Source organism: Choloepus didactylus, chromosome 6 (assembly GCF_015220235.1).
Source record: "Choloepus didactylus isolate mChoDid1 chromosome 6, mChoDid1.pri, whole genome shotgun sequence".
NCBI lineage: Eukaryota > Metazoa > Chordata > Mammalia > Pilosa > Megalonychidae > Choloepus > Choloepus didactylus.
In genome coordinates, this window is record NC_051312.1 from 30,674,134 (window position 1) to 30,693,248 (window position 19,115).

The 19,115-nt window shown below is 36.8% G+C and overlaps 1 protein-coding gene across 1 annotated transcript in view; it reads left to right on the forward strand.

The window, feature by feature from the left end:
- Nucleotides 1-3,377: 3,377 nt before the first annotated feature.
- Nucleotides 3,378-19,115, forward strand: part of LOC119536872 (olfactory receptor 4C5-like) — a 42,449-nt gene continuing 26,711 nt past the window's right edge. Inside the window, exons 1-2 of the mRNA XM_037839580.1 lie at nucleotides 3,378-4,285; nucleotides 5,859-5,925. Coding sequence (XP_037695508.1) covers nucleotides 3,384-4,285; nucleotides 5,859-5,925 — 969 coding nt within the window. The 5' untranslated portion in view covers nucleotides 3,378-3,383. The remainder of the gene's footprint in view (nucleotides 4,286-5,858; nucleotides 5,926-19,115) is intronic.

Sequence of the window (19,115 nt, forward strand, 5' to 3'; positions counted from 1 at the left end):
ATTTCCCCATAATCATACTTGAAAGTTTTAAGGACAGACTCTGGAGATATCTCAGCCTAGAGACCACTTGACATAACCAATCACACATTACAGACACTGTTTGTTTCTAAATTTCCAAACCAGTTGGATTGAGACTCAACGGCCAAAGAATCTATCTCCAGAATGAGTGTTGGTTTTCTAAGAAAAAAGGCTTAAAAGAGCTGAATTCAGGGAGCTGCTCCTGCAGGATAACTTCACCTAATTGCAAAGCATGGTATTTACAATCCGTAAATTTTCTGCTTTGTCATATTTTGCTCTTTTCAGGGTTATAATCAGGTTAGTTTTGATCAAGTGATTTTATAGTATATATCATCTTGTCATCAACAATGCAAGAATGACAAATGTGTAGGAAAGGGACCTAGGAAAGATGGCCTCCAATGCTAAAGTGTTGCCTCATCAGCTTCTTTTGAAGCTTAGAGATTTGTAAGTTCTGACTAAGGAAACTCTTATCTGAGCTGGGATATTGTGGCCCACATCCACAGATGGTGTGAGCCTCCAGAGCAAAAATAAACTCAGTGCATGAACTCAGATTTATTTGGGAGGTCACTCTTAGCAATTATTTTTAGTCATCAATTGAGGAAAACGTATACTATACCTAATGTAATAGTGGATGAACTTGCAAAGCAGCAGTTAATGATGGGTCAATGGTTGCTAAGTCCACGCAGAGTGTTCTCTAAAAACAAGATGTCTTGCCATAGACTGAACCTGTTACTTCAAACGCATTCAGAGAAGTAAGTAAGATCAGTTCTTTATTTATATTTTCTCTCAGTTGACACTAGGGTTCAATTGCTACTATAACAGATTTTTATGAATAATAACCAGAATACCCATTACTTAGAAAAGCAGTCACTCAAGTTGTTATGGACACAGACCTGAAATAAGAAAATAAAACTTCATTAAATTATTTTACCTATTACAAAGGCAATATATTCTTTATGTAAAATTTAAATCAGAAAATTTATGAAAGTCACAAAATTGCCATTAATAAAATAAATTGGATAGCACTATTTATCTTAATATACTGTTTTAGATACTTTTCTACATATGGATGCCAATTTATACAATTGATGGTCTACTATATGTAACATTTTATATCTTACATATTCCACTCAGGATTATATTGAAAGTACTTTTCCACATCATTAATTCTTCTTGCAAAACACTTTAATGTCCACTTCATATAATTGCATATAGTAATTTGTTTAATAGTTCCTTTTAAATAGACATTTGTCCCACTATTATAAAAAATTTTATGAAATACCACCTGTGTGTATAATTTTTGCCCATTAATTTTTATCTAGAATAGATTCTTGGAGTTAGGAATGCTAGTCTAAGGGGCATGACCAATTGTATAGCCCTTATTACACAGAGTGAAATGCATTTGCAGAATATTCTAAACCAACACACACTTACAAGCCTTAATATAGTTCTCATACATACTAAGTAATTTGTAAGTTAAAAATATTTTACATTTTAAATTGCATTTTTTGCTATTTTATGAAATAGAAGATTCTTAATGCCTCATTTTTTTCCTGAAATTACATTTTCATTATATTTGCCTTTTTTTTTTTAATAAATGGTGTGAGTAGACTATTTGTTGTGAATGCTATTTTTATAGAAATAGTTGTTGGTCATACTTTTCACAATTACTTTCAAGTGTGTTCCACGTCTTTCTGTTGTTGCAGCAATCCTGTTTGCCCTATGTTTTATACATTTGCTTAACAATCCCTTCCCCATACAGACATCAGAAGCATATTTATCTAATTCTTTTCTATTTTTGAACACACTTATGCTTTTATTTAAGGGTTTAATACACACAATTCTTCATTTTTCTTACAGCTTTTTCCCATTTTTTGGTGATAATATGAAGAAAAGACTGATGTTGCTTTGCAAAAATACCTGTTGGCTACTGAACAATTTTTATTAGCCCTAGTGCTATCATCATAATATTCTTTTCAATATTCTTTAATTTGATGCCCTTTTAGGAATTGACAATATGTGATTCTTATTCAGCTTATATGTGTTCATAATTTTCAGTAGTATTTTTAAATACCAATAAGCTTTCAAATTTATTTATCAAATCTAATATTCTTCCACTTTCTGATGTACCAATTTCTATATTCAAACCTTATTCTAATAAAACTGGTAGCTTTTCTAACTTCTTAAGGTGAGTACTTAGTTCATCTATAGCCTCATTTATTTTCTTTCTTGATGCCATATTGAGCAAATATTCAAAGATAAGTATATTGATGTGTATATTCTAATTTTGTTCTTTTATCATTTATTTGGAATATATTTTTACCATTAGGTTACAAATTCTGACGTAAGTATACTGATGTTCTTCCATAAATGCCTTCTGTGATTATTCCTACTTTATATAGGAAAAAGTTTAGGTTCACTAATACAAAGGGCCTTACAAATTTCATGTGGCTACTCATCAATGTAAGCAAAGTACAAAAATAGTCTATCCTAAAGAATATGCTGTGTCCAATAAATTATGGTGCTTTTGTTCAGTCAAATTCAAGTATCTGTTTTCACAATATCTTCAGAAAAGAGTCAATAATCTTCCTCACAATGAATAATGATTCAAAAACGACCTCTGAAATCAAAGTATAACTAAAGTTCCACTATAGCAAATTCAGGAGTTTTAAATAAGTTGGAGGATTGTACATTGCATCACACTGTCTTATTCTCCACAGGATATCATGCCTTCAGAGGTTTTTTAAAAAGAATCTGTGGTGTTAAACAATTCTCTTTCAATGTAGCATGACCCTACAAACCCGTCAGGGTGTAACTTACTGCAGCCTCAAATTTCACTTACTTCTGGTGATTCTAAAATCATCACATCATTCCTAATTTCACATTGAAATCACTTGCTGTTTTCCATTCATCCTGAAACAAGGTAAAATTAACAAGGTTAACAAACTCTGCAGCTTAGCCTTATCAGCTGGCATAAAGAGAGGGAAACAGGGCAGAAGGTGCTGATAATTCAAGTCTCTGCTCCTCTTTATTTTTATGACTCAGGCAGTGATTGGAAAGGATCCAGCCAGGTACAGTTGTAGAAGAGGTGCCTGACACTGAAAGAGTCATAAAAGAATGTTGTATATGTGTGTATGTGTGTGTGCATGCCCACATGTGTTCAGAAGAGGCTTATGAATCAATACGTGAAAAATAATATGGCTCAACTTTAAGGCTGGGGTTTATCTGCTCAATCAATCTTACAGGAACAAATAATTATGACAGATACATTATTTGCTCAATCAAAATTTATCTAACACTATTGCAATCCCTGTGTTTTTCCAGATAAATTTTTTGTCCAAATGATAAATTGGATTAGTGAAAGAATGAACAATGTGACAGAATTTATCCTGCTCGGCCTGACAGAGAACTCAGATGTACAGAAACTCTTGTTTATTGTGTTTACACTCATCTACTTTCTCACCCTGGCAGGCAACCTACTCATTGTAGTGACAATCACCACCAGCCCACTCCTGGAATGTCCCATGTATTTCTTTCTGTCTTTCTTATCTTTCATAGATGTTTGTTCCTCATCTACCATGGCCCCCAAAATGATATTTGACTTACTTGCTGAGAAGAAAACTATTTCCTTCAGTGGGTGCATGACTCAGGTCTTTGCAGAGCATTTCTTTGTGGGAGCTGAGACCATCCTGCTCATGGTGATGGCCTATGACCGCTACATGGCCATCTGCAGGCCCCTGCACTATATGACCACAATGAGCTGGCGGGTGTGTGGCCTCCTGGTGGTCCTGTCCTGGGCTGGGGGATTTCTTCATGCTCTGATTCAAGTCCTTTTCATTGTATGGTTACCCTTCTGTGGCCCAAATGTCATTGACCATTTCATCTGTGATCTTTACCCTCTCCTGAAAGTCTCTTGCACTAACATGCTCACTTTTGGACTCTTTATTGTTGCTAACAGTGGGCTGCTGTGCATGCTCAGTTTTTCTATTCTTATCACTTCCTATGTCTTTATTCTTTGCTCCCTCAGACCTCACAGCTCTGAAGGACAGTGGAAGGCCATCTCCACCTGTGCCTCCCATATTACTGTCGTCATCTTACTGTTTGTTCCCTGTATATTTGTGTACACTTGGCCCATGACCACCTTCCCCATTGATAAAGCAGTGGCTGTGTTTTATACTCTAGTAACACCCATGTTAAACCCTTTAGTCTACACCCTCAGAAATGCAGAGGTGAAAAATGCCATGAAGAAGCTCTGGAGCCAAGAGATGTTCTTGGGTAATAACTAATGTGAATAAACTAACTAAACAATAGGTTAAGTAGTTAAAAAATATTTAAGCAAAAAAGGATGATGGATAACTATTTCATTGAGAATTCATTATTTTAATGCCAGCTATTAAAGTCATGGTGGACTTATTGTGAGAAGTAGGGATCGACCAGAAATGAATAGATATGGAGATGAGACAAAGTGCTAAGGCAGGACTCATCCCAAAATTTATGTTGCTGTGTTGTAGGACTTGAGAAAGCCCTATTTACTTTTAATCTGTGAGGGCTTTTCCATGAATAAATTATTTTCTCTGGCTAAAACCAAGGAGGGATATAGAATTATTTCATTTACAGCCATAGAACAAACTTGGACATGTTATTCCCACATAAAAGATATATGTGGGGCACTTTTTCTTTCGGAAACAACCTACACAGTGTTTCTTCTCCAAATTAAATCTTATTAGATGGATCTGTACCACAACTAATAGGACCAGAAGTAGCTTGTAAAAATAAAATTATCTGATACAAAAGAAAGTTTATCATATCTCAGTAATCAAGAGAGATAATCCCATGATTTCAAATTTTAATAAAAATGCTAACCAGTTGCAGATCAATGAAATGGGAGTCCTTTGAGATGCAGACACTTAAAATTACAACTCTAAGAGAAAGACATCAGATAAAAGAAGAGGATTCAGATCAAAGCCAGGACAGAAATCTGCCAATCTTCTTGACCACTGTTATTTCCTAGGAACTGAATTAGCATATGTTATTCAATAGCCATGGTAAATCCTATGTTAAATATATATTACAAACAGATTAATTTTCAACAGTATAGTAAGCAATTCATTCCAAATGAGAAACCAGTCTTCTCAATGATGTCTAGCCCAGTTGCTGACCATATAACCTTGTGCTGTGCCCATCGGATTTTTAGCTCCCTTGTATTTACGTAAGACTGTGTGCTTAGCTCACAGAAGTGATGTGTGCTCACTCAATTAGAAATGTTAATAAGCCAATGTACTGCTATCAAGGTATCTTTTTCTGTTCTATGCCAAGCATTAAAATGGAAGGATTACACAGAGGAAGAATCCTGTATTACTGACAACCTACACGGAGGACACTTGCACTACAGGATCACCCAACTCTCAATGCACTTTACTTGATCAGGAAATAAAATTTTATGTAATAAACCAGTGACATTTCAGGATTCATTTTTTTACTACAGCAAAACACATCTCATTCTGACTAATGCATTTCCTAAATCTGTTTTTACAAAGACCTATAAGTATAAATAAGAGAACAGATTAGCATAACTTCTGCATTATCTTAATTTTCAAGTAAGAGAGAATGGATAAACAGCCATCCTTACAAAACAAAATCTGATTGGAACTTCTCTCTTCTTTGATGTAACACATCACACTAACTGAAATACTTAGACCATAAATTTATACATCACTTTTTTCCTTTTACCTAGTATTGAAAGTAAGTCTGAAAAAAAAGAACAACATACAATCATAGATTATGGGTAACAACAAGAATGATGAACTCTAATATGAATTCAGTCTTCAATCCTTTTTTAGTGTAATTTTATTGAGATATATTCATACGTCATATAATCAATCCAACATATACAATCAGTGGTTCACAGTATCATCACATATTTTTGTATTCATCACAATGAACACTTTTAGAATGTTTGCATTACTCTAGAAAAAGAAATAAAAAGAAAAAAGAAGACCTCAAACATCCCATACCCCTACTGCTCCCTCTTACTGACCACTAGTACTGCACTCTACCCAATTTTAAGACTTTCAATAATGGTAAGTTAACTAAGACAGTGTAGTATTTTCAGATGTAGATATATAGGTCAGTGAAACAGAACAAAACATCCAGAAGTAGATCCAAACAAACATGTGTAACTGACTTTTTTTGTTGTTATATAGTTATAAAATCATCATCAAACATCAGGGCTACTAGATTACTGTTCAGTAACTTCAGGTATTTCCTTTTGGCTATTCTAAACACCAACACCAAAATAAAATCTATATAATGAATCAGTAGTCACAGTTATTTGTTAAATTCTAATTTCTCAGTTACACATTCCCCTCTCGTTTGATCTTTCTCTCAATTCACGATTGTCTGCACAGTGACCATTTTAACTTCTTCATGCTGGAAAGAGGTGTTGTCCTTATAGGCTAGAGGAAGGAAACTGGTTGACGTTCTTGAAGAGACTAGTACCTCGGTTTCAAGGCTTATCTGGCATGGGATCAATCGAGAGGCCTTAAATTTCTGGAAAAATAAACTTACTAAGAAAAACTTATATAGAGACTTAGATAGAGTCCAGTACAACTCAATAGGGTTTTCAGAAATACTGTTGGTTGGGGTTTGGTATACTGTGGTAGTTTGCAATAGATGCCTAAAACTTGCATTAGAGTAACCTCCAGAATGACCACTCTAGTCTATTTGAAATCTCTTAGCCACTGAAACTTTATTTTGTTCCATTTCTTTCCCCCTTTTGGTCAAGAAGGCATTCTCAGTGCCATGACGTCAGGACAAAGCTCACCCTAGGAATCATGTCCCACATAGGGGGGGAGTGTAGTGAGTGTATTTGCAGAGTTGTCTTAGAGAGAGAGGCCACATCTTAGTAACAAAAGAGGCTACTGGGGTGACTCCTAGGCATCATCACATGTAGACCTAGCTCCACCATTGCAGAAATAAGTTTCATAAGGGCAAGCCTCAAGATTGAGAGCTTGGTTTATTAACTTGTGAGGCTGTAGTGTCTGAGAGAATATCAGGAATTCCCCAGATAAGGTAGTTATAAGTTCCACGTTTTTTCTCATCTCTCAAGGGAATTGGCAAATACTTTTTTATTTTCTACCCAAATTACTTGGGAATGTATCAGTGTATTACATTAACTTGTACAGAATAACAAGACCTCATTCCTTATTCTAGCTTCCATGTACTTACGTTGTTTAAATAAAGTGATCAGGCAGTGCAAGTTAGATAGTGTGCTACAGAAAATATAAATTTTGGACATTGCTTCCTTTGATGTCACACAGAAGTTTTTCAAGTTTTAAAATACAGACAATATCATCCTTTAACCTGTATTCTGATTTACCTTAGTCTTAACCAGACCCATTTCATTCATATCTCTAATTGGAGTCTGATCTCTTATTCAACTTCTTTAACAGTTGCTGTATTGAGTAATGCTGACTTTCATTGTGGCACAATTCTAACTCAGTGTCTCAGGTGTCACACAGATACCCAATGTTCCAGGGAACTACCAGGTTATACACAAAGAAAACAGCATCTCAGAATTTGGAAATAACAGTTAAAACTCAGGAATAGATGTGACTGCAGTAAAAGCTTACAATCTGGGAACTTTTACATTGAGCCTTACTGAACATTCTGTACTCCTTAATCATCAATTTCCCAATCTCTGCCCACTTTCTATTCCCTAATAACCTATGCACTCGAATTCAGTTCTTAGAGTTTGCTCATTATAATTAGTTTATATTAGTGAGCCCATATATTATTTTGTCCCTTCATCTCTGGCTTATTTAACTCAACATAATGTCCTCAAGTTTCATTCACCTTGTTGCATGCCATGCAACTTCATTCCTTCCTGCAGCAGCTCAATATTCCATCATACGTATAAACCCCAATTTGCCCTTCCATTCATCTTTCATTGTACACTTAGGACACCTCTATCCTTTGCAAATCTTAGACAATGCACCATAAACAGCAGTGTGTCAATGCCTGTTCATGTCCCTGCTTTCAATTTTTCCAAGTCTTTGTCTAATAACAGGGTTGCAGGATCTTTGGCAACCCTATATTTAGCCTCCTGTGGAACCACACACTGTCCTCCATAAGACTGCACCATTTTATTTTCCCACCAACAGTGAATAGGTGTATCTCTCTCCACATCTTCTCCAGCACTCGTATCTCTCTGTTTCTTTTTTGAACAGTTTTCTACACAACACCATGCAGTCTATCCTTAAGTGTACAATCAGTGGTTCCCAGTTTAGTCACATAGTTATGGATTCACTACCACAATCTATATGAGAACATTTCCATTTCTTCCACAAAGGAAGATGAAGAGTAGAAAAGAAGAAAAGAGATAGTAACAACAGGAATCCCATACCCCTTCTTATTGACATCTCACTTTAGTAAATTTCCTTTGTTACAATTAATGAAAGAATACTGCAATGTTTCTGTTAACCATAGACCCTAGCTTGCATTAATTGTATTTTTCCATATACCATCCCACTTTTAACACCTTTCAATGGTGACTTTCCATTGTTCTACCTCAAGTAAAAACTTTTTTTTATTTGTACATTTAAGTACTGTTCTAGTTTGCTAATGCTGCAGAATGCAAAACACCAGAGATGGATTGGCTTTTATAAAAAGGGGGTTTATTTGGCTACACAGTCACAGTCTTAAGGCCATAAAGTGTCCAAGGTAACACATCAGTAATCGGGTACCTTCACTGGAGAATGGCCAGTGGTGTCTGGAAAACCTCTGTTAGCTGGGAAGGCACGTGGCTGGCGTCTGCTCTAAAGTTCTGGTTTCAAAATGGCTTTCTCCCAGGACATTCCTCTCTAGCAAGCTTGCTCCTCTTCAGAACGTCACTCACAGCTGCACTGAGTTCCCTCTCTTTGAGTCAGCTCATTTATATGGCTCCACTGATCAAGGCCCACCCTGAATGGGTGGGGCCATGCCTCTATGGGAGTATCTCATCAGATTCATCACCCACAGCTGGGTGGGGCACATTCCAAGCAAATCTAATCAGCACCAAAACGTCTGCCCCACAACACTACATCAAAGATAATGGCGTTTGGGGGACACAAGACATTCAAACTGGCACAAGTACCATCACTGTCCTTTCTAGGTTTCTCTATGTTATACAGTCCCAGTTTTTATCCTCTGTTTTTCCTTCTGGTACCATACATACCCCTAGCTTTCCTCTTTCAGTCATATTCACATACAGCTTTGTTCATTAGGCTTACAATATTGTGCAACCATTACATAGTATTGTGCTATCCATTTCTGGGTCTTTACAATCAATCCTGTTGAATGTTCTGTACTCCTTCAGCATCAAGTGCCCAAACTCTACCCTCATTATAACTGATAAATTGTGTTTTCAACTTTAACTCTCAGAATTTGCTCATTATAGTTACTTCATATTCATGGTACCAAATCATATTTGCCCCTTTGTTTCTGGCTTATTTACCCCCATTGTTGCATGCTTCATGACTTTATTCTGTCTTACAGCTGCACAATATTCCATAATATGTATATACCACAGGTTGTCCACTCATCAGTTAGTGGACATTTGGGCTGTCTCTATCTGTTGACAATTGTGAATAGTGTCTCAATAAACATCAGTATGCAAATGTCCATTTGTGTCCCTGCTTTCAGTTCCTCTGGGTACATACATAGTAATAGTATTACTGGATCATATGGTAATTCTATTAACTATTTCTCTACATCCTCTCCACACTTGTATTTCCCTGTTTTAAAAATAATGGCCATTCTATTAGGTGTGAAATGATATCTCATTGTGGTTTTAATTTGCATTTCCCTAATACCTAGTGAAGTTGAACATCTTTTCATACATTTTTGAGCCATTTGTATTTCCTCTTTGGAAAATTGTCTGTCCATATCTTTTGTCCATTTTTTAATTGGGCTGGATGTCTTTTTGTTGTTGAGTTGTAGTATCTCTTTACATATTCTGGATATTAAGCCCTTATCTGATATGTGGTTTCCAAATACTGTCTTCCATCGTGTAGGCTGCCTTTTTACTTTCCTGACAAAGTTCTTTGATGCACAAAAATGTTCAATTTTGAGGATATCCCATATATTTATTTTTCTTTCATTGCTCACACTTTGGGTGTAAGGTCAAGGAAATCACCTCCTAATACAAAATCCTTAAAATATTTCCCTACATTTTCTTCTAAACATTTTATGGTCTTAGGTCTAATGTGTTTAGGTCTTTGATCTATTTTGAGTTAATTTTTGTTTAAGGTGTGAGATAGGGGTCCTCATTTATTCTTTTGGATATAGATATCCAGTTCTACAAGCACCATTTGTTGAAGAGGCTGCTTTGTCCCAGTTGAATCAACTTGACTGCCTTACCAAAGAGCAGTTGTCTGTAGAAGAGAGGGTCCACATCTGAGCACTTAATTTGATTCCACTGGTCAGTACATCTATCTTTATGCCAGTGCCATGCTGTTTTTACCACTGTAGCTTAGTCATATGCTTTCAAGTAAGGTTGTGTGAGACCTCCCACTTTATTTTTCTTTCTCAAGATATTTTTAGCTATTTGGGACACCATGCCCTTCCAAATATTGGTTTTTCTATTTCTGCAAAGTAAGTTGTTGAGATTTTAATTGGTATTGCATTGAATCTATAAATCAATTTGGGTAGAATTGACATCTTAACTATATTCAGTCTTCCAATCCATGAAAATGGTATATCCTCCCATTTATTTAGGGCTTCCTTTATTTCTTTAGCAATGTTTTATAGTTTTCTGTGTATAGGTCTTTTGTGTTTTGGGTTAAATTTATTCCCAAGTAATCAATTACTTTGGTTGCTATTGTAAAGGGAATTTTTCCTTGATTTCCTCATCAGATTGTTCATTACTAGTGTATAGAAATACCACAGATTTTTGTGTATTGATCTTTATCCTGTCACTTTCCTGTACTTGTTTATCAGCTCTAGTAGCTTTACTGTAAGTTTTCCAGGATTTTCTGCATTAAAGATCATGTCTTCTGCAAACAGTGGAAGTTGTACTTTTTCCTTTCTAATTTGAATGCCTTTTTTTCTTTTTCCTGCCTACATCTCTAGCTAGAACTTCCAGCACAATGTTGAACAACAATGGTGACAATGGGCTTCCTTGTCTTGTTCCTGAAGGGGAAGCTTTCAATCTTTCCCCATTGAGTGTGAAGTTAGCTGTGGCTTTTTCATATATTCCCTTGATTGTGATGAGAAAGTTTTCTTCTATTCCTATCCTTTTCAGTATTTTCATCAAAAAAGTTGCTGAATTTTATCAAATGCCTTTTCTGCATCAATTGAGATGATCATGTGGTTCTTCATCTTTAATTTATTGCTGTGGTGTTTTACATTAATTGATTTTCTTGTGTTGAACCACCCTTGCATACCTGGAATAAAACCCACTTGGTCATGTTGTATAATTTTTTTAATGTAATGCTGGATTCAATTTGCAAGTATTTTGCTGAGGATTTTTGTATCTGTATTCATCAAAGAGATTGGTCTGTAATTTTCTTATCTTGAAGTATCTTTGCCTGACTTTGGTACTAGGGTGACATTGGCTCCACAGAATGAGTTAGGTAGTGTTCCCTCCTCTTCAACTTTTAAGAGACTGAGTAGGATTGGTACCAATTCTTTCTTGAATTCTTGGTAAAATTCAGATGTGAAGCCATCTGGTCCTGGACTTTTTTTGGGGGGGAGCTTTTGATGACTGTTTCAATCTCTTTGACTGTAATTGGTTTGTTGAGGTCTTCTATTTCTCCTTGAGTCATTGTTGGTTTTCATGCTTTTCTAGGAAGTTGTCCATTTCATATAAGTTGCCTTGTTTGTTGGCATATAGTTGCTCATAGTATCCTCTTATTATCTTCTTTTTTTCATGGGGTCAGTAGTTATGCCCCCCCTCAAATTTATGATTTTATTTATTTGCATCCTCTCTCATTTTTTCTTTGTCAGCCTAGCTTAGGGTCTATCAATTTTGTTGATTTTTTTTTCAAAGAACCAACTTATGGTTTTATTGATTCTCTCTATTGTTTTCATCTTCTCAATTTCATTTATTTCTGATCTACTCTTTGATATTTCTTTCCTTCTGTTTGCTTTGGGGTTAGTATGCTATCCTTTCTCTAGTTCCTCCAGCTAAGCAGTAAATACCTTGAGTTTTGCTCATTCTTATTTTTTAATTAAATTCAGTTTTATTGAAATATATTTGAAATATATTTGAAATATACAGTTATCCATGGTTTTCATTCAGCTGTTCACAGTACCATATTATAATTATGCATTCATCACCCCAATCTATTTTTGAACATTTTCCTTACATTAGAAAGAATCAGAATAAGAATAAATAAAGGTAAAAAAAGAACACCCAAATAATCCCCCCCCATCCTACACTATTTTTCATTTATTTTTTGATATAGGCATTTAGGGCAACTAATTGCCCTCTCAGCACTGCCCTTGCTGCATCCCATATGTTTTGATATGTTGTGTTCTCACTTTCCTTTGCCTCAAGATATTTACTGATTTCTCTTTAATTTCTTCCCTGACCCACTGGCTGTTTAACAGTGTGTTGTTTAGCCTCCATATATTAGTGAATTTCCTGGTCTTCCATGTTTTATTGGTCTCCAACTTCATTCTATTATGATCTGAGAAAGTGCTTTGTATAATTTAAATCTTTTTAAATTTATTGAAACCTGCTTTATGACCCAATATGTGATATATCCTGGAGAATGATTCATGAGCACTTGAGAAAAAAAATGTATATCCTGCTGTTGGTGGATGAACTGTTCTGTAAATATTTATTAAGTCTAGTTCATTTATCATACTATTCAAAATCTCTCTTTCCTTATTGATCCTCCGTCCAGATGTTCTATCCATTGATGTGAGCAATGTATTGCAGTCTCCAACTATTATTGTAGAAGTGTCTACTTTTCCCTTCAATGTTATAATTGTCTGCCTCATGTATATCGGGCACTCTGGCTCTGTGCATATATATTTATGATTGTTATATCTTCTTGATGGCTTGTCCCTTTTATTAGTATGTAGTGTCCTTCTTTGTCTTTTTAAATTTTTTACATTTGGTGTCTAATTTGTCTGATATTATTATAGCTAGCTCTGCTCTTGACTGGTTGTTTTTTGCATGAGATATCATTTTCCAACCTTTCATTTTCAACATGCTTTTTTCCTTGGGCCTTACATGAGTTGTTGTAGACAGCACATAGATGGATCCTGTTTTTTAAATCCATTCTGCCAGTATATGTCTTTTTATTGGGGGAGTTTAATCCATTAACAGTCAATGTTATTACTGTAAATGCAGTACTTTCTTCAACCAGTATGTCTTTTGGATTTTATTTGTCATATCTGATTATTTTTCTCTATTTTAACCCTATTAATTACCCTTACTGCTAATCTTCATTTCTACACTCTTCTCTAACCTCTCTCCTGTCTTTTCCTATCTGTCTATAGCACTCCCTTTAGTATTTCTTGTAGAGCAGGTCTCCTGTTCATGAAATCTCTCATCATCAGTTTACCTGTAAATATTTTTAACTCTGCCTCATTTTTAATGCAATTTTATTGACATATATACACATAACATACAATCATTCAAAGTGTACAATCAGTTGTTCACAGTATCACCATATAGTTGTGTATTCACCATAGTCAATCTTTGAATGTTTTCATTCCTCCAAAAAATAAATTAAAAATTAAAATAAAGTGTATCCCAAAAATCCCCTTTCCCTCCTCCCCCCATTATTCCATTACTTTTTAATGCAGTTTTATTGAGATATAGTCACCCACCTTAAGTCATCCACAGTGTACAATTGATTATTTACAGCACCATTATACATTTGTGCATTCATCACCAGAATTGATTTTTGAACTTTTCCTTATTCCAAAATAAAAATAAAAGCAAAAATAAACACCTAGATTTTTCCATCCCCTCCATCCCATCCTATTCTTCATCTAACGTTTGTCCCCATTTTTCCACTCATCTGTCCATACACTGCATAAAGGGAGTGTGAGCCACAAGATTTTCACAATCACAGTCACACTGTGCAAGCTACAAAGTTATATAATCATCTTCAAGAATCAAGGTCCCTGGGTTGCAGTTCAACAGCTTCAGGTATTTCCCTCTAATCATTCCAGCACACTAAAAACTAAAAAGTGATATCTATATATCACATAAGAATACCCTCCAAAGTGACCTCTTGACTCCATTTGATATCTTTCAGTCACAGGAACCTTATTTTGTTTATCTCTCTTCCCCCTTTTGGTCAAGAATATCCTCTCAATCCCACAGTGCTGGGTCCAGGCTTGTCCCTAGAAGTTGTTTCCTGAATTTCCAGGAGGGTTTACACTCCTTGGTGTCATGTCCCATGTAGGGGGGAGGGTAGGTGTTCACCTGACAAGTGGGCTTAGAGAGAGAGGGGGCCACATCTGAGCAACACAGAGGTTCTCTGTGGGGGGGACTCCTAGGCACAATTATAAATGGGCTTAGCCTCTCCTTTGCAGAAACTAGCCTCACATGGGGGAGCCTCCAGATCAAGGTCTCAGTCAACTAAATTGGCAGTTCCCAATGTTTGTAGTAAAATCAGCAGTAACCAGGAGGGGAAGTCCAACACCTCTGCATTTCTCCCCAGTTCTTCAGGGGGGACCACAAATATACTTTTACTCTCTGCCCATATCATTCGGTGATGTATTGGGATTTCACCTCAGCCTGTAAAAACTCATCAATCCCATTTCCCTTTAACAGCTCCATGCACCTTTGGTGTTCAAACAAATTGACCATAGAGGTTAAATTATCTAGTATGCTACAGAGAATATACATCCTGAATACAATAAACATCTCCTCCCTTGGTCTTCCACAGAAGTTGTAGTTTTAAAACCCAGTCAGTATCATCCTTTACAATTGGGCCTGATTTGCCTTAGTCCTAACCATATCCTCTTCATTCATATCTCTAATTAAGGTCTAAACTCTTTTTCAGGTCTTTCAACAGTTGCCTTATGGGGTAATATTGACATTCATAGCTGTCAAGTTCTAGCTCTGAGTCTCATGTGTCACACAGATACCTAAAGTTCCAGAGACCAACCAGGATATACACAAGGAGCATCTCAGGATTTAGAGATGACCGTTACAACTCAGAAATAGATGTGACTGCTGTAAGAGCTTACAATCTAGGGACCATTACAATAAGCATTCCCCTGATAAGGCCTGCCCTAAGGTTCAGTTCTCAAGGTTTACACATTGTCATTAGTCCATATTAGTGAGGCATTATGTTTGTCCTCTCATTTATGGCATGCTTCACTCAAAATGCTTTACTCAAGATACATTCACCTAGTTGCTTATCTCATAGCTTCATTCCTTCTTGTAGCCACTCAATGTTCTATTGTATACCTACACCATATTTCACCATTCTATTCATCAGTCAATGTACCCCTGGATGACCTCCATCCATTGCAAATAATGAATACTGCCGCCATAAACCCCAGCATGCAAATGTTCATTTATGTCCCTGCTCTCAGATATTCCAATCATGTACCCCATAGTGGGGTTGCAGGACCTTGTGACACCCACATGCCTAGCTTCTTGTGAAACCACCACACTGTGCTCCAGATAGGCTGCACCATTCTACTTCCCCACCAACGGTGAATACATACATCTCTCTCTCCAAGTTCTCTCCAGCACTTGTGTCCCTCTGTTTATTTTTTCCCTGCAATTTTATAAGGATATATTCAAATACCATATGTTCTCATTTGCTAAACAAATACAAGTGCTATAGAAGATATGGAGAAAGGGATGTACCTAATCACCCTTGCTGCTGGAATGCAAAACACCAGAGATGGACTGGCCTTTATAAAAGAGGGTATATTTGGTTACACAGTCACAGTCCTAAGGCCACAAAGTGTTCAAGGTAATGCATCAACAATCAGGTACCTTCACTGGAGGATGGCCAATGGCATCCAGAAAACCTCTGTTAGCTGGAAAGGCATGTGACTGGCATCTGCTCCAAGTTCTGGTTTCAAAATGGCTTTCTCCCAAGATGTTCCTCTCTAGACCACATCTCCTATGCAAAATGTCACTCTCAGTTGCTCTTGCGGTGTTTGTCCTCTCTTACCTTCTCTGGAGTAAAAGTCTGCTTTTAACGGCAACCTTCAAACTGTCTCTCATCTGTAGCTACTCTCAGCTTCTGTGCATTCTTCAAAATGTCCCTCTTGGCTGTAGCAAACCTGCTCCTTCCATCTGAGCTCATATAGTGCTCCAGTAAACCAATCAAGGACCATGCTGAATGGGTGGGGTCACATCTCCATGGAAATTATCCAATCAGAGTTATCAACCACAGTTGGGTGGGGTGCATCTCCATGGAAACAACCCAATCCAAATGTTCTAACTTAATCCCCACCAATACATCTAAGACCACATCAAACATAATGGTGTTTTGGGGGACATAATACATCCAAACTGGCACACCATACAATCATCCACAGTGTACAATCGATTGTTTACACTATCATCATACAGTTGTGCATTTGTTATCCCAATTACCACTTACATATATTCATTTCTCAGACGAAGAATTGAAACAAGAGAATAATAAAAAGGATAAAATGAAAAGTAAAAATAAGATAAAACACAGCCACAAAGAAAGAGGAAGAGGCAAAAAAAGTAAAAAAGACAAAAGAAATTGGCAACTAAAAAGCCACAAAAGAAAAGGTTAAAATAAAATAAAACACCATAGAAAATTCAGATAACAACACTAATGCCAAGAATCCCATACCCCTCCCTTATGTCCCCCTCCTATAGGCATTTAGCTTTGGTGTATTGCCCTTGTTACAATTAAAGAAAGCATATTGCAACATTACTGTTAACTATAGGCTCTAGTCTGAATTGATTGTGTTTTTCCCCAATACCACCCCTTTTTTAACACCTTGAAAAGTTGACATTCATTTGTTCTCCCTCATGCAAAAACATATTTGTAAATTTTATCAAAATCATTGACTGCTCTAGGTTTCACTAAGCCACAAAGCCCCAGTCTTTATCTTCTATATTTCCTTCTGGTGTCCTACATACCCCTAACCTTTCTCTTTCAACCATACTCACAGTCATCTTTGTTCAGTTTACTTACATTATTGTGCTACCACCTCCCAACATTGTGTTCCAAACCTCTCTCTTCTGTCTTTTCCTATCTGTCTGTAGTGCTCCCTTTAGTATTCCTGTACAGCAGGCATCTTGTTCACAAACTCTCTCATTGTCTGTTTGTCTGAGAATATTTTAAACTCTCCTTCATATTTAAAGGACAGTTTTGCTGGATGTAAAATTCTTGGTTGGTGGTTTTTCTCTTTCACTATCTTAAATATATCACACCACTACCTTCTCAACCCCATGGTTTCTACTGAGAAATCTTCACAGTCTTATCAATCTTCCCTTGTATGTGATGGATCACTTTTCTCTTGCTGCTTTCAGAATTCTCTCTTTGTCTTTGACATTTGATAATCTGATTATTAAGTGTCTTGGCATACATCTATTCAGATCTATTCTGTTTGGAGTTTGCTTCACTTCTTGGATCTGTAATTTTATGTCTTTCATAAGGGATGGGAAATTTTCCGTGACTATCTCCTCCATTATTGACTCTACCCCTTTTCCCTTCTCTTTCCCTTCCAGGACACCCATGACATGTATATTCATGCACTTCATGTTATCACTCAGTTCCCTGAGACATCGCTCAAATCTCTCCATTCTTTTCCCCATCTGTTCTTTTGTGTGTAGGGTTTTAGATGTCCTGTTCTCCAGTTCATGAATCTTTCCTTCTGTCTCTTGAAATCTGCTGCTGTATGTCACCATTGTGTCCTTCATCTCTTGTGTTGTGCTTTTCATTCCCATAAGTGGTACCAATTGTGTTTTCAAACTTTCTATTTCTTCCTTGTGTTCACCCAGTGTTTTCTTTATACCCTTCATCTTTTTTGCCATATCTTCCCTCAACTAATTGAATTGATTTTTGGAATAATTTTTAATTGATTTAGGAGATTTGTTTGATTAACAATTAGTTGTTTCAATTCCTGTGTCTCAGTTAAGTGTAAGTTTCTTCCTTTGACTTGGCCATATCTTCATTTTTCCTAGTATGATTTTTCATTTTCTGTTGTCTAGGCATCTGGTTTCTTTGACTGTCCCAATCAGAATTCCCCAGACCAGAGGGACTCAGGTATCAGGAGGAGGCTGTATTCAGTATTAGATTTCACTGAATATGAGTCCTAGAAGATTGACAGAGTTTCCTGTGAGTCCTCTATACTCTGTGCTTTCCCTATCCATCCTGGCAAGTGGCACCCTTCAGCCTGCTGCTCCCCAGCAGTGTAAAGAAGTGTGGTACCTTCAATTCACAGTGGAACCCTACCTGAGAGGGGCTGAGAGTGTCAGGCCAAGCTTAAGTTGTTTCCAGTTTGTTTGTTTGCCCCCAGGCCCTGGAGTCTGAGTCCTCTGAGAGGGCAGCCACCCGACCTCGTCCCATGCCCCTTTTCTTAGGGAAGATACACCCCCAGGGGAGTTATCTTCTCCACTTGAATTCCTCCTTTGTCTTTCTGGTTCTGGATCAGCATGGAATTGAAGATGTCTGAGGCTTTTTCTAATGGGCTGCTTAGAATGAGAGAAAAAAAATGGAAACAGAGCAAAGGGCCTTTTTCAGAGCCAGTCCTCAGTCCCTCAGTTTTCTTGGGACACAGTCTGGTCTTCCAATATTTTGAGGTCAGTCATCTCCAAAAGTCTCCTTTTTTAATTTATTTATGTATTTTTTTCCCATCAGCTCTGCCTCCTTCCTGCTGGAAAATATCTGCTTCCATTCTTGCTCTGTGCTTGTAGCTTGTATTCAATATTCCAGATGTGTTAATTATAACTGCAATTGGAGCTTGGTTGAGTTACTTTCCCTGTAACCTGTTTTTTCTTGTTGTTGTTGTTTTTTCACATGGCAGTGTTTCATGTTGGCCTGCCCTGTCTGAGGGGAGAGGGGCTTCAGTGCTGGGTTTGCAGAGCTTTACTTACAATTCTATGCTACAATCTCAGCCACTCCAGCCATGCCAGGCTG